At 40.8% G+C, this 23,379-nt stretch overlaps 1 protein-coding gene across 3 annotated transcripts in view; it reads left to right on the top strand.

The window, feature by feature from the left end:
* stard13b (StAR related lipid transfer domain containing 13b) overlaps positions 1 to 23,379 on the top strand; it is a 60,900-nt gene that overhangs the window by 18,442 nt on the left and 19,079 nt on the right. The window contains exon 1 of one of the 3 annotated variants that reach the window (XM_067595176.1): positions 10,090 to 10,544. The exons of 1 other annotated variant lie outside the window; for it this stretch is intronic. In XM_067595176.1, coding sequence (XP_067451277.1) covers positions 10,421 to 10,544 — 124 coding nt within the window. In that variant the 5' untranslated portion in view covers positions 10,090 to 10,420. Of the gene's footprint in view, positions 1 to 10,089; positions 10,545 to 15,988; positions 16,301 to 23,379 lie in introns of those variants that run through there. One more of the 3 variants, XM_067595175.1, reaches the window with a different exon arrangement.

Here is a 23,379-nt window from a genome sequence, read left to right on the forward strand (position 1 = left end):
CTCACACAGTGTAATTTGTATGGAAATGTATTCCCTACAGTCTCTTTAATTGCAATGTGGAAATTAATGGCTTCCTCTGGTGAGAGGAGGCAGCCATGTTCATCTTCAAAACTCTGCTGCTTTAACTGGCATTAATCATCGAAATAATGAATCCACAGTGATGCTGCGATGCTGAAAGATATAGGCACATCCAGCCAAGACCCTGTCAGAGATACAGTACAGATAATGAGGATAAAGCTGTTTTTATCTGTCTGGGCTAAAATATTTACGTAGTAGTGAGCAGACATATGGATATATTTGTGATTTTGTCCACAGGTAATATATGTTTTGCAAATGTGTTTTTGTTAAGTAGAAAAATAAAGATTGCTATAGAGAGGGTAGAAAAACAGAGGGAGAGACAGGGTCCAAGGAGAAGCAGTTATGCAGAACTCACTGACTTGTAACTTGCACAAATAAATGGTCATGTGCTTTGTTATGATAAACATCACCTCCCAAACGTCAGTCTGAGGGGAAAATGACACAAGTGAGGCTTAAACAGCACTCTCTGGCCCAGAACTGTCAGGCCCAAGCTTCCCACTCTGCCTCTGAGGTTTCAGACAGACTGTGCACATTTACACAGATCCTCTCTCTGAATAAATATGCTAATCTACTTTCAATGTGGAAATCTCCTGCCACTGATTACAAGAAAAACAAAGGGGAAACTCTGTGAATCCCTTGGAGACTTTCTTTCAATTTGTAAGGAAAGTAACGTAAAGCCTCCCGTCCCTCACACGTTGGTGTGACTGACTCTCAGGGAAATGCTGCAAAAAAAAAGGGGGGAAACGGGGGGTTTGAGTGTTTTAATTAAGCTATTTTTCCTTCAGTGTCAGTGTTAAATGTCACCTGCTAATGGATTCCCAAATGCAGCCTTAAAGGATTTATTGATTCTGATTTCAGGGTCATCTAATCAAGTCGCAGACTTTTCTGGCACTGTGAGAAGTGTCTTTGGCATGTGCTATAAACTGTGGATGTTAGATTAAGTTAACAGTGAGCATGTGGGCTCCAAAGCAAGAGGAATGTAAATCAAGTAGCTTTGTGTAGCAAATGTTTCTAATGAAATAAGAAATGTAATCAGAGAGATTCAATTTTTTTGTTTTGGCAACATTCTCAGTGATGCGCTGTAATAGCTGTTATGTTTTGGCACTACACGTACGGTACAGAGGTCAGAGGCCAGTTGGATGGTGTCAACAGTGACTGTGACATACTTTTTCCTGAATTCTCTGTTGATGAAGTTAGTACTTCTGTAGGTGTTGCTCTTTTCTTTGTCTGCGATCCATGGTGAGTCCTTGTTCATGCAAACTACCTGGTTGTTCTTCTGTTGCTGCTTCCTGTAACTCAAAACGCCTCACTTCCCTGAGGAAATACCTGCATGACATCATGGTTTTGATTAGCGAATGTAAAAATGTTATATATGTGAAGCAAGCACAGATTTTTTTTTTTTCTTTTAACAGTTTTACACTAAAGACTAATATGAAGAATGGTGACTGTGCAGGACAGTTTCAAGTAGCACAAAGAAAAGTACCTGATGATTTGGATTAATTGCACAGTAGAGTTGCAAGCACTTCACCAGCCTTTTACTTGTGACTCCCACAGTGTGAGATTGGACAATGTGAGCCTCCATCTCGATGTGAAATGGCTCCTCTGTGGGCCTCAGTGAGTATACACTGCTATATGAATCACCCCTCCAGTTATAGATGAAGCACCGATGGGTATTATATAATGTCCATGGCTACTAATGCATAACAGCAGGGTTGTCTTATCTGTTTTTGACTCCTGCATGTTCCTCAGCTGTTCTCAGAGCCCAGTCCTCCATTTTCACCCAGGGTCACTGCCTGCTGGTGGAGGCTGACTCTGACCTCAGACAGCTGCAGTCTCTCTCTCTCGCCCGGCACTGTGTGTCTCTCTTGAGGCCTGTTAGGGACCATAATATACACATCACAAGAGGTTCATGGCAACAAACGAGGAAATATGAAATAGCCTGTCACCCTCGTAGTCGTAATCAGAACATGCTCAACAAGAGAAAGGGGCTGACAGGGGGAATATTGAAATCAGATGTAGTGTTGGATGTTTTAAGCTGTGAGCGGGTTCATTAACTCTGTTGTTATTCGCTGGATTCTGACCTCACTGCTGTTTTTATTAGGAAATCTTTTTTTGTTGTGACAGTAAAGGTCCAAACTTAGCTAAGTGTCACATAGCTCCCAAGGGGAGGCCAAGGGTCCTTAAAGGAATAGATTATTTTAGAGGAATTGTAGCATTTTTCCTCCCAGAATTACATAAAGTCGTGCATGCTTTTTATGTCTCTGCGGTGTGTTATGTGATGATACACTGAATGGTGAGTGTATCTCAGTTGCTGGAAATGTATTAGTTTAGTTGCACCACTCAGACATATGAAAGTACATACAAAAGCCAAACAAGTACAAATATGTTCAAAAGTATTTGGACACCCATATGTGGTTGTTTAACCTGTTTAATAACTCCAAAACCATGGGCACTGATGTCCTGCTGTATCAGCCGTCACTCTGCAAAGATGTTGCTGCCACAAGAGCATTAGTGAGATCTGCCACTGGTGTGGGGTGATAAGCGCTGGTGATGGGTGATGTAGCATTCTAGGTCATCCCAAATGGGTTGGATCAGGTTGAGGTCAGGGATCTGTCCAGACCAGTCAGGTTCTTCCAGAACAAACTCTGAAAACCATTTAAATATTAATCATTTTAAATATATTAAATATTAAATATTTTTAATTCATGTTGAAAAAGGAAAGGGTCTTCCTCAAACTGTTGCTCTAAAGTTTGAAGCATGCTGTTGTCTAAAATATTATGGACAACTGCAACATTAAGGTTTCCCTTAATATGATTTTTTTGGTCACATAGCATACATTGTAATCATCATTCGGAACAACTGTTTCTGCAACTGTGACTGTAGGCATCTGTTAACAGTGAATCCAAACATTTAACGTGATATATTCTTGTTGTTCAAAGTGAAATTAAAGACTTTATAAATATGCAAATTAGAATTGTCCCTCTTTGGAAATTTAAAGGTATATTTCCTCACTTTTGAACAAAGCTGCTACTTGATCCCACAGATATAGAAACGCCATCGTTCATTTAACAAAAAAACAGGGGAAAAATGTCAAATTTGACACACCAATGTATCCCTTGATGACTTGGAAACAATGTGGATAATGTGAGTATGCTGATGGCAAAGAGACACTTGTCTTCTTTATGAAGGTATACAACGAGAGCTGTGATTTTAGGAGACATCACCACATAGGACTTTTTAAAGTCGGTTGAAAATGAGACATGTCAATGAATCGGTCTTACCTCTCTTTTGCCCCAAAGAATCATTAGAAGTGGCTTCGCTATTGAAAAGAAAAGGCAACGTAGCACATTTTTTCCACCACGGTGTTTGAATATGGCCAAGCGTTTTCATCCTCTCTGACTATTTAGAGACAGACCTGGACATTGTGAAACGTCTTGATTTAAAGTCTGCCTATAGCAGGAAAATACATTTTCATGAGATTATACGGTTATTTTCGCTCCCCGTCTAGCCATTGGCTAACAGGTACCAGATCAGTGACATCATGCGCTAAATTTACAAGCAAGTCATCATTTGTAGACCCAGCTCAGACTATAAAGGGTGCTGCTGGCATGACGAGTGCATGAAAAATTCCACACATGGAAAGATGGAAAATGACTTGTGGTTTCCTGAGTGCAGAGGCCAGCTCGGCTGTTTGACAGTGAGAGAGAAGGAAAAAAAGAAGCCTGGTAGTATTTCTAGACTTCTCTTTGTATATACAGTAATTTGTCAAGGTTGTGAAAACATTTGAGAAACTATTTGGTTAACCCGCTCTGAAAATCTTTTAACGTTTTTATTGCAATTTCAACATTTTCACTGCAATTATTGTAGCTATCACACATAAAATAGCACATAATATCATTTAATAATGCTTTTCAAGGCTGTTATATTGAATGAGATCATCATGTTTAACAATTCAGATCATGTTTGGGTATAATTTATTGCCAAGTATAAATCATCTGATTTGATCCTGCCATTGTGCGGAGTGTGTGTTCATGGGGTAGTTTTAACAGAAACTTTATTCTCTGCCAGTTTTATATTCTTCAGTGAGAGGAAACAGGTTTATTGTTCAAATTCCCAATTATATCCACACTGCCAATTAAAAAAGCAGCAATAAATCCTTTAGGGAACAACTTCCTCATGACAACCAAGATGAGAGTGTTTTCTATGTGTGTGTGTGTTGAGGAATTTAGGCCTGGGTTTTGTAAAGTAAGTGGAAAGAGACGTGGGCAGCCCTGTCAGGATGCAAGCTAGTCGCAGGACTACAGGCACTTGTGTATGTGTGTGTGCTTATGTGTGAGAGAGAGAGAGAGTGTGTGTGTGTGTGTGAAGCAACACAAAAGCTAACAGGTTGGTCCAGCACTCAGCTGCCAACTCAGAAGAAAGGCAGAAACAAGATTTAGTAAGTAATGAGCCAGCAAGGGCCACACTCCATCAAGGTCTCACACCAGGATGTAGTGAGTACATGGTCAACAGGCTCGAGTCCTGTTATCTGCTATTGTGCGTGTGCGTGTGTGTGTGTGTGTGCGCATGCGTGTGTGTGTGTTTGTACCATGAATGCTGACCATTCTGCTAGAAATGACTCCAAACAATAACTCTTCTCTCATCCACAGCATTATCAAGTCTTGTGATCCACTTTGTAGTTCCTTAGTTCTTCTGTGTACACACACACACATACACACACACACACGCAGTTTCCAAGCCAAGACCATTTCCGCAGGGTCGGTTTCGATACAGTAACCACATTGGCTCTGTCACTGGCTTCCCAAATTTCCCACATAAACCACAGAGATTCCAGATGTTGCAGGGAGGCAAAATGTCTGCGCCTCCGCTGGGCCTGCAGCCCTCACCTCCGCATCCTCAGGTTGGCCGAGCGCGTGTCACGACTCACACCAAACGCCGTGTCTTTCTGCACTGAAGCAAGGCCACGGGCAACCATGCTACTGGAGATTTACATAGCTGTTCACTTCCACCTGTACCCAAATAACAAAAAAAAACACAGCATGCCGTTAAAGGAGGCTCTGTCCTGGGGCAGTGTAGCAATGCAGCTTTCTTGTGGTTTCAGACCTGATTAAACAATTTGGCTCAACAATCAAAGAGCAATAGCAGGCAGAGGCAGAGCAGACTTCCTGCATCCTCTCTGCGCTCTGGATCCCCGGCTTTAAAAGTTAAGGGCCCAGCAGGACCTGTTTGTGTCTCACTTTGAAAACAATACCTGCACTGTACTTCCAGCTTATCACGGCTGATGAGTTGAGCAGAATCGTTGGCAACAGGCAACGACAGTGAGTCCACGCATGCGTCATTAATAAAAACTCATCATTAATTTGAGGATATTTTAAAGAGAGAACAAAGTACAAATAAAACATGTTTTTGATTAGAGAGGCATCTTTTTGTTCTTACATTCAAAAAACACTTTCTTCTGTGTTTCTAATCGAACTCAGCTTCGAAAACAAACCGGCCACGTTGTAACATGCTGACAATTTGGTTCCTATTATATTGAAATGTTTTGAACTGTTTAGCAGCTTGAGACCTTTTTTAGGCAACTCTGTTTATCACTGATAGGACTCTACATGCAGGACATTTGTCATACAAGAGAAAACTACAAAAGCCCTACTGTAAATTTAATTTTAGGCAGATGTCATTTTTATCTCCTTTGGTCCTTGTGAGGCTGTTAGTTGAAGTTTTGCTCTTGGGCCAAGTCTCATGTTGAAATATAAACATCAACTTCCTGTTGTTTCATGGAGGCTAATATAGCTCTACCACTAAAGCGTAAGATGCAATTTTTAAAGAGTTATCCTGTCAATCTGTATTCTTTTGTGATTTCACATCATCCTAAAATTGGTCCTTGGAAGAAAAAAAAACATACTTAAAATCAATAAAACATTACTGTATTTTACATCTGCCACCTCTGAGAGAAAAATAGAGAGAAAAGAAAGAGAGTGATTGAGAGAGAAATGTACCTCTGTGATTAAATCCTCATTGCTCTAATAGAAACCAGGTGCTGGACGTTGGTGTAAATGTTTTCCCATGCATTTTTGTGGGCAATGCAGCCTTAACAGATTCAGACCTGACAACATTACATGCTTTGTCATTCAATGAAACAATAGCCACATACGCTTGTCATGCCAGTTTTACATTCTTCAAGCCTCTTTATACAAACTTTGACCCCTGCGAGCTCTCACCTCTGAGACAGTTTCATGATTTTGAAACAAACTTTTGAGTTCTTGCCTCGCTTAGTGTCATAGTTAAATACAAAAGGTAACGTTATATACCAAACTACTGCAGTGGGGGGATTTAGATAAACATAATAAGTGAGTCATTATGTTTAAAAATTACAGTTTTTTTTATGTGTTATCTCTAATTTGGAAACACAGATTTGACGTAATTGATAATCTGTTTGGGAATTAATGACTATGGTAAAGGATAACCTCTGCAAAGGAAGAAACTATGACGTTACGACGGATGGTCCTCTAAGAAAACAGAATTAGTGACCACTTTAATGGATTGGAACCAAAGGCAGCTCCTCCTTCCCCAATCCCGTAATCTAAACCCAGATATACACCACATGTGTGGCTCCTCTGGAAAAATGAACTCGACTTGGGAATATATGGTCAGGAAATTTATAGCACATGGCTGGGACGAGCCCTCAGGGGCCGGGGTGGGGGCGAAGGGGAGAGCTCTCCGCTCCCCGAGCCTTGTTTCCATTAGGCTGTGAAGAGCAATCTCCCAGACTATTCAAGGGGGCCTGGTGTAAGACCTCCTGGCCAACAACATGACCCAATCATGGAGGAGAAATCAGTTTCCTCACATCTGGGATTTTCCCACTGCAGCTATGGGGCAGCATACCACATCAGTCATCAGGCATGGACACAGGCAGCACAAACACACACATACAAACGCTGGAATTTAGATAACTAGTGCACTAATAAATATGTGTGTGTTTGTGTTTATCTGTATGTGTTTATGAAAGACGGGGAGAGAGATGGTGTGAGAGAGAGTGGACAAAAAAAAAAATGGCCCAGAAAATGTGCCAGTTTTTTAGGGAAACGGGAAACGAGCGCTTTCTAAAGCTACATGGCCAAAACAAACAAGTGTGTGAGTCAGCGAAGGGAAAACATTCTCAAGCTGATTGATGTTTCCTCTCCTTGCATCTGCTATTACTTCCACTGCCAAGCATCGCTCCAGAGGCTAAGTCATAGTCTAGCCGCAATGATCCTCGCCGCGATAATGCTCATCTTTATTGTGTGAGGGGGTTTTTTTAGAGGAAGAGAGGAGAAGAACAGCGGTAGGCTGTGTTTACCTCTCTGGTGATTCATGTCGAGAGAGGTCAGAACCTTGTTGCTGCGCTTCTTCCATCACTTTTACTGTCTGGAGCTGACAGGAATGGTATTGTCTGTGTCCGTTCCTGTCTTGTCAGTCACTGGGCCTGGAGATGGAGACTTTGTTTACCACTTTGTTTACCATGTTGACATCTAATGCACTTATTCTTTATCCTTTTGACCCCATGTAGCAACCTACATCAATCTAAGGATTAGTGAAATGATGGACAGATGATGTTTGGAGGATTTTGTAGGAAATATACTATTAACTTGAATTACAAAGGAATTTGTTGCTTTTTTTGTGTTAAATCATCAGAATTTGTGTGTTCGTTTTAAATGTTTTACCCTGTATACTTCACGTGACCAGCGGAAAACAAGGTACTTGACTTGGCTGAACCCTGACCCTTCCTGAAAAGTCGCAGGATCAAATGAAACAGGTTCTCCAGACAAGTGTGTATGTGTGTGCGTGCTTGTCCTCGAAGCTGCACTTTAGCCTGAGGTCTGAACAAATGGGGCTTAAAATAGTTACATGCTGATCACTGGCGAACAGGTTCCTCCCTCTGACCCATGCTGAACCACAAGAAGCATCTATATTTTCTCACACATCTTTCATTCCTGTGACCTGTTAAACCTTGAAATAGCGGTGACAAATTCAGTTATAGATCCGAGCGCAGATGAAAAGCCGTGACACGGTGAAAATGATTTAGTTCATTCGCTGTGATGTTTCACTTCATTGGAAAGTTCGATCCGTAGCAGAGAATGAAGTGCCTGAACTGAACCTGAAAGATGTAGTTAATGTTTTCATGTCAGATCCAGTAAGACCAGAGTTCACTGGGACTTTTACAAGCAGGTTTTTGGGTTTATTTCTCCTGACTGCACATAATTTCAGTTTAAGACAGAACAAATTGAAAACTGAGCCCCTCATTGATATTCTTCCCTCACCTGCAAACTCCTTTGTTGCGCAGATATCTCACTATGTGAGCTTGTAGTGGTCTGTAAATCCTGCTCAGTGGCAAATGCGGTCTATATACTTATTGAAATGAAGTAATGTTAGCTCAGCTTCACACGGAGAGGGCAGACTGAGGTCAGCAGAGGTTTGTTCATTTAAGAAACTGTCAATCTTCAGCCAGTTACTTTGTGTCAAGACTGTGTGTTTATAATGGAATTATACCTGTTATAACAGTAATTCCAGACGGTGAGCGAGAAATTAACGCAGCTGATATGATATCACCGCTCTTAGGTCATGCACTGCCTGAACGGGCACACAATAATAGGAGGAAATTCCTAAAATAATTAAGGTATGATGATTGCTGAAGCTGCTGCTGTCTTACAGGCAGAAGAAGCCTTATAGAAAGGACTTATCGTGTTTATTCTTTGGACACAAGCTAAGACTGTCTTTTCTCTTCAGTATTTGCGGTGCAAGATATTGTGACAACAAAGGTAAATGGTGCTGAAACTGAACCCATGTCTTGTTAAAGGGTTGACCTACTCCAATCTACCCGTGGAGAACGCAGTGAACTCTCTTTAAGCTTTAAAATAATAGATGACATCGTCCTCGCAGGAAATTTAGATTAAAATCCCAATAATAGTTAATAAATAGCTCCATGAAAATCATATGTTTTAGAGGCATCCACAAAAAATGAGAAGCTGCTGCAGGTTAAGACAGTGACGAAAAATGTATATGATTCTGATAATCACTTATTTTTCAGTAGCTTGTCATATTGTTTTGTGATAATACTTAAGTATGAGACTAGAGAAAGTGATTGCTCAGTTTTGAATTGTGTCATTTGATAGCTGCGGTGTGTGTTTGTAGTGGTGGTGGTGGGTGTTGAGTGGGTTGTCACTTATGATGCATTCAGGCACTCCTCGTTCATCTTCCCACTTAAAAGTCTCATACTTGAGTTGACAGAATTGCTGTTGGTCTTAAACTGTTAATACTACTTATAATGGAAACTGGTGGCTGTTTTATTTTAGTTATAATATAGCTCAGAGTTGGGCTACTGAACATAACTATAGGCCATTTTGCCGGCCCGAATGTTTAGACCAATACTGTCGTTTTTCTTGTGAGGACAGGCTGAAATTACATGTAGCCTCAAAAAATATACAGCCGGAGTGTTTTCAATGCCATCAATACAGCTTATGCACAAAACATGTTGCTTTTTTGAGGTTATTACATTATCTTATGATTTCAAAGTAACATTACAGTTCTCCAGAAAAGTTCTCTTAACATACTATAGCCTATCTGTCATAAAGCATTCTTTCAGTTTTACCTGAACATTATATTGTCTGACAAAATTTCAAGAAATGCTCTATAGATGTTCTTTGGAAACATTAGTATTTACACAGCCATGACGGAACACTATATGGAGACCTACTGGTGATGGTCTTTAAAGGTTTAATGAAATATTGCCGTGTAACGCTACAAAAATGTATGTTTGCTAGTTGTCCATAAAATATGTGACATTTAATGTTAAACATTTTTAACACATTTTACCATCTGTTGTTGGCATTCCTCCTCCATGCTTTCCATTCCTCCTTCCCTTTCATGTGGATCATATGCGCTCAGCTCAGCTCAGTCGACATATTTCCCTAAGTACGTGAAGGCATCACGGCTGTGTAGCGCTCGCTGTGCGTGGATCCCTTCACACACACATACACACACACAGAGGCGCGCGTACACACATCTGGTGTGAAGTGTGAAAGTCTGTCTAGGTGCTTTACTATCACATTGTTACTTTTCCTCATTTTTATTGATTTCCGTTTCAAAGAAGAGAGGAATATAGCCAATTTGTTTATTTTTTTTCTTGAAAATGGTGACAACTTCGTTTGAAGACCGGCCACTGAAGTCAAGTTTGCTGCTGGAATAGAAAAAAAAAAACTTAAACCGGGGAAAAGGAAAGGTGGTTTTCTGTCGGAGACTTTAACATAACGGGCTTGTGTGTGAGACCAGGAGGATTTTGTTATTATGTCCAAGTGGAGGATTTGCGATGACATCTAAAAGAAACTCAACTAAACTGAAGCTCCGGCGCTCTTTCAGCGAGCAGCTGCGGAGCTCCACATCCAAAGCCTGGGATTTACTCTGGAAGAATGTCAGAGAGCGGAGACTGGCAGGTCAGTAGCCCGGTACACGCAGCTCTGAGCCCGGTTTATCACACTTATAGCAGAGGGCAGCGGAGGTTAAACCACTACAGCAAAACCTTAATTCATGTTTTATGGCGGAATCATTCTAATGTTCAGATTGAAGTGATTGACTGACATGATTACGTGGTTTGAATTACAGTAAATGTGATATAGTTTTGCAGAAAAGACAAATATCTGGTAATTGTATCAGTTTCTGTTGATATTGGTAGTTATTTTCTCTTTTAAGTTCAGGCAACAAGTTAGATGCAGTATGGAAACATATTTATCCTAAAGTGACTGAATTAAAATGCTTCATGTGATCAAATCACTTAAAAAATGAAAATGTGACACGTTTATGTTCTAACTATAAGATTAAATTAAAAGGGTACGCAGTTATAATGAACTAAAATATGAATGAACCGAATTTGAACACCGTCTGACCGATATAACAAAGCCTTTGACCCTGTCACACACGTGTAGGAAATCTCTGTACAGCGCTTTCACACTGACTTTATTCATCATAAGTGACGGCAGGCCTGATCCTGCCGCAGGGTGACGCTGATGGGTCACTTTTGTACCGAGAAACGGGAAGTACATGAAGGATGAATATGGACAATAGTTTAACGTTTTCCTCATTTGATTTGTGGTGTGAAGGCTCACAGTGAACCTTAAATTACCATAAAACAAATGAATAATGTAATAGAGCTTTCAGTTGTATTTAGGAAATATAATTTTAATGTTAAATCAATTTTAATCAACAGTATTGCATTCTTATTTTTATATTCTAAATGTCTTGTCATAGACTTTCATTTTTCCATCAGTAAAATTAACAATATTGCAACTGTTTCTCAATCACTCTCTTTAAAATAGCATAAACCATTTCATATAGTTTCGAATATAAACATTACAGATGGATTCGGCTTTATCTTGCTCTGTTTGCCAAAATGAATACGTGGCTGGAAAGACACATGGACCCAAGCTGTTTCCTAGCAATGCGATTCAAATGAAATAGTGTATATATGTATTTGTTTTAACCTCTTAAAACACTACACCTGTCCCTCGGGGAAACAAGACATGTTGAACAGCCAAACATCAATTACACAGAACTTTGTCTTTGAATTCTAGTTTAAATCACAAGTTTCCAAACATAAAAATGTGCCTTATGTGTGTAAATTGTGTAAAAACACCTGACACCTTTACCATTTTAATGTTTTGGTGCAATCATTTTTAAATGGCATTGAGCATTTGGAATCTCTGGACATATTATATGTTATACAGTGTTGAAACATTTCAAATTTATTTAACTTTAAACTATAAAGCTACTTTAGGAACGAGTCCAGTGAAACATTGAGAACGCTGAATGTTTAGAGGTTAATGCCTGTAGCAATGATGGAGTGCTGTGTGTGTGAAGGGAAGGGAGAACAATCACTTGTGTAGTAACTAAATTACACCACTAGGTGCAGTGAATTGTCCAGAGCAGTCACCTTCATGCGGGAAAAGCCACACGAATTACATCCTTCATCAGGAGGAGTTTAAGTGCTGAAGTCATGCAAATAAAGACCAGATGTTTCACTTCATACAACAGAACATATCTCACACTGCTGGTGTGCTCTGTTTGTTTAACAGTATTCAAAGTGGCCATTTCACACAAGGTTGTGTATTTTGTGCATGAAGTTTGACATGTGCTCGGCTCAGCTGTGCAGCCTGTTTGAGGCGCTCCACTGATGCAGCAGCTGAGTCTTGCATTGTCTGGATATCTGACACATTAATCTCACATTCTCTCATATGCCGTAGATATCTTGGTGACGTGAGCCATGCATCTGGCGGTATATCCAGTCCTGAGGCCTTGAGCTTTGTACATACACACAAAACAATGAGGAGCCACATGTAGACCCGGCTGAAAGAGATGACTGACTTGACAGGTGGACAGAACATTGATTTACTTTTTTTTTTATCCCTGCAAGGAAACACTATTCTGTTCTCTTTTGCTTGGTGTGTTACAGAAATATATATTTTTGCAGTTTTTTGTGGCTCTGAAGTTGACTAAATATGTAATCCTGATGTGATATTTGAGCCAGACAGCAGAAAACATTTTGGAAAACGTTTCCAAAACAGACTTTAGGGAAATCAAAAGAAGGAGCGGAGGATTGATGTGAAATTCAGGTCGGGTGCAGTACACCCCCTGACAGCTTATTTCTAACTCATCAGAGATGTACCTGGCCAGTCATTAAGAAAATTCATGTGTGTCAAATCACAGAAGCTAAACACTGATGGATGGAAGCTGTCACAGATACACACACACTCGGGGATTCTGATCTGATGGACTTAAATTCTGTGCATCAGATGAGATGAGCAGATTGTTACACTGTATGTGTTCTCTGCTGCAGTGCTGAAGGTCACTATGCAGTGAGCAAATATGTTAAAAAAAACAAAACAAACTCTACCATCATCATCTACCGCTGGGGGATTAATAGGTGTTAACTGTTGCAGTTTGACTGGAAAGCAGGAGCCAAATACTGACTGATGTGATCATCACAGTCTGTATTGATAAAAATATATCGCAAGGCAATTTTAAAATACAGCAAGAAATTTGCGAGACATTCTCTAATATTCTTTAATATTTTTTTAAGAGCACATTTATTGAAATATATCTTGGGACACACGTCAGTTTTGGGGAAAACCCAGTAGCTTCTTGCTGCTGCTCGAGGAGTGCTTACTACTAAAGATGAGATTAAGGTCTGAATAATTTTAAAAGATCCTTAGTGTGTCAACTCTGAGTCACAGCCGTAGTGGGTTTAAAAGTCTGCAGTAGAGTGCCTGCCAACTTATACACCAGGCCATTAAAAGGGGCTCTCCAAATGCTTCAGGTTACCTGCAGAGCAGCTCAACCAGTCCTACAGTATTAGTGTGATTTACTCCCAGACCTGAGCTCAGGATTCAGACATTTGATGGCTCATGAGGTGGAAATCTTCAGTCACACTGGGGCTATTCTTAAGCTTTAACCACAGGAAACGTAACCACGCCAGAGCCAGGACTGCCCAGCGTAGATTACATGTGTCTGCCTCTGAATCAAACCACATCACAGCAGTGTCTAAACCCCACTCAGCTGCCTCCATACTCATCATCTGTGGGCCCCGAGATTTGACTTCATGATTCCGAATATAAGTTTCCCTTTTGTAATCACACCTGGCTGAAGCTGAGCGCTGGAGTGGAGACTGGTTGAAGGCTCAGCATGTATTAAATGCCTGCGTTTAAGCTGCATTTCAACATGGCTTTATTTGTCATCACACAATAACATTTACTGCCTTCACTCTAATGTACAATAAAACCCACTCAGTCAAGCATCTTGCAGAGCCTCGGTATGTATTTGTGCTTGTGTGTGTGTGTAATGTGAGTCTGGATTCTTGTTGCCATGCTGTATAGTCGTTGAGCTCTGAAACCCAGACGCAGGCGTGTTGGAACAAGTTTGATAAGGACTGGAGTCACTGTGCCTGACACACAGCACTCCCACTGAGGACACACCAAAGCCATTTCTTCATGGCATGCAGCACAAAGTTAAACACAAGGACATCCAAAGAGTGCGCTGCAGATCTCGCCGCTCTTTTGCAATCCCCACTGAGGTATTTGAGTGCGGACAGACGAAAACACCATTAATCTCATTCATTATGATGTTGCATAGCAGTGGTTGATTGATTCTGTAATGCGATACGTATGATGCACTGGGTGAATTTCTTTGTCTAGACGTCTAGGGAAGAAGAAAACACAGAAACGGGTTCAGGGAGATGCATGCTGCCACTCACTTTTAGCATCTGACACCTTAAATGTACAGTACAGTATGAATGAACACAGGTGTTTGAGTGTGTAAAAATGACTCACCACTCAATTAAATAATCTAAATAGTGTCTCACCATCACCTTGTAACTAAAAAAAGCAACAATCACGTATTAAAATAGCTCCACCTGAGGGTGTGGGCAGGGCCATTAAACCCAGGAGAAGTTTATGAAAATGTGCAGCGGGCTCTGAAGTGTGCTGCTGAATTGTGGTCTTTGTGAGCTTAAGCTAGGGTGGATTTTGCCAGCCAGGGAGAGGAACAGACAGGGGCTGTGTTTAACTTGGTCGCTTGCCCATTTGTGCTCTATTCACATGTATGGCGCCATGTTACTACTACACAGGCAAGCCTGTATGCAGAGACCAGGACGGTGACAAGGAGAGTGGCTGGGGCCCTGACTGGCACTGGGTGGGTCTGCTTGTGCGGATGTAGACTTCATTTCAGGTGTGAGGAGACCGTTGTTCCATACAGTAAATCGGCTAACACAAGGCACAAGTTTAATATTTCATTAGAAGTTATCATCCCAAATGGCGATCACTCCCATATTCCATGTTGCCAGAGCATTGTTTGATTGTGTCCCAGTTCTATATTACATGATAATTAAGCAGGGTTTTGAGTATGTTGTGTGTTCACACTGAAAAAGTGGAGCTATTGAGGGAGCTCACAGCTGAACAAAATAAAAAGAAAATGTGGATGATGGTGAAACAACTCCAGTAAGATTTCAGAAAACAAAAGATAAAGTATTCAGCTGACAACGATAATAAAGTTCTTTCCAAAATTTCTTTTTTTTCTAGCATTTAGCCTTTGTTTTCAACTCAATGTATTATGACTCAGTATTTTTGTTATGTAATTCTTCCTGCTTCACCAAGTCCTTTTTTGACCCTTTGTTTACTAACTGCAAAACTGCGTACTATTTAAAGTATATTGTGAAATACAATATTATTAATATGTAGTATGGAATTGGGACACAGTTAAATTTTTTTTGTATCAGGAAAGGCTTTAATTTCCTGCCACTGAAGGCCATTAGATCTAAACAAATGACATGCTGAAGTCTGATCTTTCCTTTTGTGTTGAGTAAAGGGGATCTAGGTCACTCATATGTATTCAAGCTAAAATTTCTTTTTCCCCTGAGGAGCTGACACTTTGAGGAGACCTGCTGAGAGGCCTTACTGCGGCTGGAAGTAGGGGTTATATGGTGGGGGTGGGGGAGCCGAAATTTGCATTCTCCAACTAGGAAAAACAACTTCTCTCTCTCTTTTGGTCTCCTCTGTAGTTTTCCCTAAATGGTTCAGACTCACTCTCGCCCAGTAAACTTGGCACCTGTGTGACCAGCAACAGCAGATGAGTTGTTCTAGTGCAGGGCGGGTCCAAAAACCACTATTTTTGTAAGCCCTCCCACACCCCTCTTTCTTCCACTCCTGCTCTCCTTACTCAGTTCATAGGCATTCCAATGGTATTTATATTTCCCTCCAGAGCAGGGGGAAGTTGACAAGCGTTCACACAGACATTGGATTCAGCTCAGCAAGGTGGGCAGTACTCCTACTGCTTCCTTGCTATTGGCCTCTCTGCGGTCACATGACCTCCAGAGCTAGACTGAAGTGTTGGCACTCCTCCCCCTAGGCTCCACTCTGCCGTCCCTCTCAGCTCACTTTGGGCTTTTTGCGCCTGTATGTGAAGTTTTCTGTTGGTGGGAGAGTGTGTGGGTGAGTGTGTATCAGCCAGTGGTCAGCTTGTTTGGGGTAAAGTGTCTCAGTTATGTTTCGGGAGCTCCCAGAATCCACAGGCAGCGAATGTCTGGGCAGCATGACCCCAGAGACTCAGGATATCTACCTGAGAATGGACCATCACTGCAGACGTTCTGGGTACAGGCTGGGCAGGATCATTGCCAGGCAGCAACTGCTCAAGAGGATCGCTAGAGGTAGGAGAGGTGTTCAGATATAAGTGACAGTTCAGACTATGGTCTTTTGGTTCGTAACCAGCTCTTATATGCTCTGCCTGAAGAGTCAGCTCTTAAGTACTCTGTTAAAATTAATCCTTCTCTCTCATACTTGATGGAATGCTAGGAGTAAATAAACACATAGCCAACATAGTGAGGAAGATATGACACATAACTAAGAATATGAAACTATGAAGGCTGGATGGTGCCAAGTGAGCAAGGACATTACAGTGTTTCTTTGGGAACAGCTGATTGCCTTTGTCAAATGTCAGTTCTCATATCTCATACTCTCGTTTACTTGTTTTCTAATGAACGTGAAATTCAACAGGAATAATCTGAAAAACAAATACAGCGGTTCCTGTACACAAAGCCAAACTTGACCTTCAGCCAGTAAGTAGTCAAAAGTTAAATGGTGGAAAGCACTTAGTATTGATAACAAGCACTAAAAAGTGATAAGCTGTAGGACCAGTTATATAACAAGAAGTATACCCACATTGCAAACAAGAGATATCGATGAATGTCTTGCCTGACAGTTTTACAAGCCCTCAGCTCATTGGTGGGCTGCTGTATGTGGTCAGCAGAGCAATAGTGATGTTTTTTTTAACCACAGCCGGACCTGACCTTCCACTCAGCTTTCTCCAAAGCCATGTAACCTCTTGACTTTGAATTTATCTGGAGATTTAAGGTCAGTCCTGAGAGGGGGCAGGGCAAGCAAAACAATAGAGAGAACAAAACATTGCCACTCCCCCCCCCCCCCGCCCTCCCTCCTGCAGGTGTGAGTACCCTGACTCTGGATCAAAGGGTGTCTGCATTTCATAACAGAAGAAGCTTCACATAAGTAAGCTTCAGCCATCACATAGCAACACATCAGCATACTTTTCCTCCCAGTCACATTAACCGGAGTATGAGTCGGATAATGCAGCCTCTTGTGTGGGCATGACTGCCTGTATTATAGAGGGCCAATGTTTTGTGATTACGACGACATGACACATACACGGTGCTTATCATTGGATTGATGTGTCAAGACGTCCCGGAGCTGCGTGTACATACATTTGTTTTCAGGAGGAAATCTTCATGATCTGATGTTTTCAGACGTGTGCGGTCATGTAACGTGGCATGTGTTTTTAGATTACAGATGTCTGGTTTGACAGCAAACCAACAATTTTGGTCATCTGTGACAAGGATAGAAAATATGTTCATGTTTGAAGTGGGTTTTTTTGGAAGTTAAAACAGTTTTTATTTGCATGTTTATTGTAAGGTAAGGAGTGGCATAAATGTGTGTGTTTGAAATACATTTAAATATTTGGTTTTGTTTCAGTACAGTCTGAGTGAATATCAACTTCTGAGTCATCTGACAGCTTTCATTGTCATTTTGGCATTTACTGTGTGGTTTCAAACTGCTACTGCTTTGAAAACTCCTCAGTGCTTAATATTTAACCAGATTAAAAGAACGTTCCACGTGTTCCATCAGCAAAAATAAAATCTTCAAATGATAACTATTTCACTATATTTTAAACTTATGAATATATAATCACTGACATTGAGGTGCTGCAGATATAGAAAAGGATGTGCTGAGGTGTGTTGTGTTTAGTCCTTAAATGTTAAAAATGTCAGATATCAAGGCTGAACCCAAATGCAGACACTGGGCAAGCAGGTAAGGTGAGAAACTTGGCAAAGGCTTGGCATAGGGAATCCCAAGGATGTGAGCTGGCTGGTGGGCTTGGTGGCCAGGCCAGGCCAGGCGGGTAGGCAGGCAGGTAATCCTGGAGACAAGGAGAACAGGTGCAAAGCAAGCTGGTATGCAGGCAAACAAACTAGCAGACAGGCCAGACAGGCAGGAAGATTGACTGGCGTCAGAGCTAGAAGTGTGGCACATTGACAAACCGTGAATGGCACAACGATCCAGTGAGGACTGGCTGTCGGTGCAAGGTCCATTTTTAGGGAAGTGGTGATGGCTTGATGACAGGCAGGTGTGCTGATTCCAGATGATGGGAGGGTGTGCAGAGAGAGACAGAGAGAGAGACAAAGGGCAAGGGGAATGAACAGACAAACAGACAAAAAGACAAAACAGAAAAGACAAAAAGACAGACAAAACCAAAACACACCAAGCACACATCCCTCATACTAAAAAGTCTGAAAAAAACAAAAACACTCTCACAACAGGCAAGCAGGTGTCACACTTGCGTTAACTAAGAGGAAGCAAAGGCTCTAAACCACAGCAAATATTTACTTTCCAGTGAATTAACCCCACATGATATCAAACTGTTTATGTAAGAAATTGAATACAAATTCTCACCAGTGTCCCTAACCACACATGGTGGATAATGCAATTATCTCAAGGTGTCTGTTTCTTTGAGAATAAATGATTAAAACTGTATGTTTCAAATCTAATTTTAGCTAGGTTGGGTTTTATGTGCTTTCTTAAGTGCTATGATTATGCAATTTTCACCAATCTTCTTGTCTAATTTTGGTAATTTTATTTTTTTTATGTAGCTTGCCTTAAATGTCATAATTGAGCAATTTTCTTACAGTGTAGCAGTTTTCTCGAATTTTTCTCAGGAGAGGAGCATTTTAGCCCTATACGAATCTTATTTCCTCATTTTGTCTCTTGCATACCTGATTGAAATGCCAGAGATATCAGTGAGGCAGTATTTTAAAGGTCTGAATGCGGAGTGTGTAGAGCCAAAGGATTGACCTCCATGCTTTGCAGTGGCTCCTGCATTCCAGCTGGCCGGCCCTGTTGACATAGCAGGTTGAAAGTGAGTGGAGGCCATGGTGATGGGCAGAGTTCCTCGTGTATTGTTTCACCCCAAATTCCAGGGAAGCCTGTCGGGTCTTAGTCACATTTCCGATATGATGGTATTTCAAAGCTACCAGAGCTGTGTGTACGTGTGGGTTCTTGTTCAGTCCGCTGTGATTAGCTACTGACAAAAAGCTGGGATTGATTGAAGGTTCCTATTGTCCAAAAATTCAGCTTAAAAGATCATAGCGGTTCGGAGAGTAAATGGATATAAATGCACACATATAAATCACATGTGTGATGTCAGATGGAACAGACAAGTTGTGGATAGTTGTTCAAGGGAAAGGGCCTGTTTTGATTGAGGGGGAATGTGTCTTCTCTCCTGAAAATATTCCTTTGGTTTTAGAGGAGTATTCCATACTTCATCACTCTGGACGGGCTACTGTGTTTCTGCAGCTTTCTGGTCTGTCTGCCTCGATTCCTCCCTGCTCGGCCCATCTGGAATCCAGATTCTCAGGATTTCTGCATCTGTTGTTGCTACTCATGCATCAGAAACAGGGCTGTTACAATTACCTCATTTAACATTATGTCTAATTTGGCCTAATTCGAACACTTTGAATTAGAACACATTCTTTATTCGTTCTTGCTTTGCTGTACAAATTCCTAACAAACTAGTGTATTTGGAGCCATTTCTACCATCTCTAAGCTAATTTTTTGAGGGAAAAGCATTTATCCTTGACAACTGTTAGAGTGTATGCTCTTCTATAAAACTGTTAGTAAACTTCAGATCTACCATGGGACATGGTTGGCCCTTCTGCTTTATGGTGTATCAGGAAATGTTCATATATTGATGGTTGTATTTTTGTTGTATACATAGAATTTGACTACTACATTTAATGGGAATTTCAGTAAATGTCTGGGAATAAAATTAATGAATCATCACCATATAGGAATATGGCCCAAACAGTGTATCACTGCATTATAGTTTTCAGCTGTTTGTGTTCTGCAGCAAGCTGAATAGTTGACACCAGATGTTACCAGCTGTTTACAGATCATTTTAAAGCTGTGACAGTATTCCTGTTTAGCCATGGAAAGTCCTTGAAACTTCATCGGGGCTTTGGTAGAAACCTTGAGCAGCTGAATGCTACACCGTGACTAAAAGCTTGCTTGCTGACAGTAGCTGTTTGGTCCTTTTCGTCATTGAGGCCTGTTGTGTTTTGAACAAGAAGCTCTGTCCAGTGTGACCCCTCCATGGCCCTTCTTCATGGCTTATTGACCTTGGTGCAGCGAGCGGGCTCCGATCTCTGCCCTGGAAAGGCCATTAGTGCATTCTGCTGTGGTTGAGGACGTTGGCCGTCTCTTGTCAAATGACAAGATATTGCGTGGCAGCTGTGTGCTTGTCAGTGAATCTATGAGTCTGTGTCCTGGAGTTACAAAGCGTGCCTTTTATTTGGCTGTCATGGCTGACAGGCTTGTGTCTTTCAGGTTAACGTGCTGTCAGCTACATTTGTTCCCATGCTGGCACATTTCAGTGTTTGTACTGTACAGTACTTGCACATTGTTTGTCTACATTTCTGTTTACTCAGTACTAAATGTACTTGAGGTTGCTTGTTTTTTTTGCTGTATTCAACTAAACGCCTACAGTTTTATATCAAGGTTTAGAGAAGTTTAGTGATAATATTTTAATCTTTTGCAAAGTAAAAATGTATGTTTCTTATAAAGAAAGCCCTCTCTGGTACTAGCAAAAAGTTTCTGAGCAAGATTATGTGTGTAACACTTTCCACAGAGTTTAAATTCTTTGCATAGAAAGAACAGGAACACTTAAGCTTCAGAGAACAAGCCATAGCCTCCATCCTCTGCTCTTCCTCTGACTACTAGACCGGTAATTGTTAGAAACCAGCACTGAAAAGAGGTTTGTATTGTTCTCTCTTTTAAGAGGTTGTAACAGTAAAAAGGGTCTTTGTGGAATCTAGTTAGATGCTGCCCTCTCACTCTCTCAAAAGCACTGAATTATTCATCAATGGTCTGCTACAACATGTGGCACGTTAGATCATCTGCATGTGAAACAAACATAACTGCTCCTTGATTCAAATAGAGGTTTGATGCTAAGTGAAGATGTAGCCTTCCGCATTGCTTACTTAGTTCACATGAACCCACTCAATCTTAAATTCATGAACCAGCTTATTGTAGATGTTAATGTTATGCAGATTTTGTTTGCTGCCTTCAGAGGGCAGTAAATAATACTGACAGGGAGCGAAAAGCAGTTTTGACAGTGTGATTAGCAGGTTGTTTACCTCTAGCACTACAGTCACTGCACTTTAAATAATTAAATCTATGGCTTACACTCTTGTTATGTGCCTCTGTTATACAGGTACTTAATATATATTAAAAGACTAAAAATATAATGTTTCATGAGGGTATACTGGTTGTGCCGTGGCTCAGTCTAACACCTTTTGTATGCTCTCCCCTTGTTTGTGTGTTTCATCTGCAGATTAGCTGAACTGGGGAATTTAGCTGTGAATGTGACTGTTTATATGTGATAGCCTTGCACTAGACTGCTGAATTGTCCTGGGTGTATCGCGCATTGCATGCTGGTATAGTTTATCGTCCCCTGTAATCTTTAACATGATAAGCTGGTTAAAGGTTTAGCTTTAGAAAGTGGATTGATGGTTAGATGGAGGTATGTTTGCCTTGTATTTTTAACCTTGCCAGCAGCAAACATTATACCTGCTTATATCAGCATTGTTATTGTAAGTATATTTGTATGCTGTGCTCAAGTTTTATAAACCAGCAACATGAAGCAATCATGTCCAGATTTCTCTTGGAGTGATTTCTGAATTTTCTGAATCAGTTTCTGTCTGAAAGTGATTGTCCAGATGGATGCTTTATCATGACATTAAATTGGAAAAAAATATTTTGGTTATTGTGTTTTTATTCCTCTGTATTTCTCAAATCTACCAGGGAAAAAAAAGGATTATATATCCACTTGAATCCAAATTACCTAATACAATACTACTTAAAACAAACAGAGATTCACAATTTATTATAGATCTATCCCTATGTACTGTAGATCTAGATCACCATCAGCAGGGATAGAAAGCGTCTGATTTGTCAGCAGCTCAGAGTGGCTCTTGGTGTCTATCCTACATCACCAGCCACTGTTTCCAAAGCCAACACGTTGGTCATTTCCGGGCCTGCTGATAAAGAATGGGTAAATGATTCAGAATCTTGTAACGGCCTGGAACAACCCACGTTTGGTATATAAAGGTCACATTCATAAAGCTTTGTCGGTTCCCGATTTTTGCCTGTAGGTGGTAGGCAGAGCTCATATCTTTCTCTTGTATGAATTAGTGTAGCTCCCACTCAGTCAAAGTAGCTGACAGCTGCCACATGTGCAGGGCTAATCATTTGCTAAGTGCGGATTTCAGAATGCTTCGGTTGCACTGTAACAGGAACGGAAAGTCACACATTAACAGATCCACGTTGGAAAACTTCTCCTGTTCTCAGGTCTTTTACATTCCACAGATTAGAAATGCTAATTCACGAAAAAAAAGCCTTATTAACCTACATCCAGAAAATAGTACACTAAATATGTTTTGACCCTAATAGTCATTTCTCAGTCATAAGAAGGGTTCTTTTGTGAGTAGTCTTAGGGATCTGGGCTGATTTTTTTTTAAGCTACAGCAAATTTGTTTGAATAAATGAAACATGTTTTAAAAATCTCAGTTTACATTTTATGGATTTATGTTTTACGAAGAGGAAAGCAGCAAATCTGCTCATCTAAAGACAATACATTTCACATCAATATCAAGACAGTAGAGATAACAGTCAACTAATGTGCAACACCCAGCTTTAAATCAATTTGAATCTGTTATACAGCTGCTATTTCAGGCTTAACTCCAAAGCACATTGCATTCTTACCATGGTTCATTATATAGCACATTTTCCCCTCTGCATCTCAACATGTTAGAGTTCAAACACTTGGCTGCCCTCCTGTGGTAGAAATGTGCATTGCACGCTATTAGCTGGAAAAACTGACAGAGGCAAAGGCAGCATGCATCCAGACCTCAGACATTCAGCCGCTGTCTCTTCACTTTATAGGCCTTTCAGCCAGGGGGTGACTGTCTGAACACAGCCTGTCATTCATTGCCACGCATGACAAATGGCCCCAGTTCTTATGTCAGCGCTCTGTGTGTGCGTGAGGGAGACACTCTGTGGACGCTCTGATAAAGCACAACAATTGCTTAGCTCTCTCCATGGGTTACATTCTTGATAAGCTTCGCCGCACCTCATCATCACACCACGTGCTGACAGTATCATC

This window comes from Thunnus thynnus, chromosome 7, assembly GCF_963924715.1.
Source record: "Thunnus thynnus chromosome 7, fThuThy2.1, whole genome shotgun sequence".
Classification (NCBI taxonomy): Eukaryota; Metazoa; Chordata; class Actinopteri; order Scombriformes; family Scombridae; genus Thunnus; species Thunnus thynnus.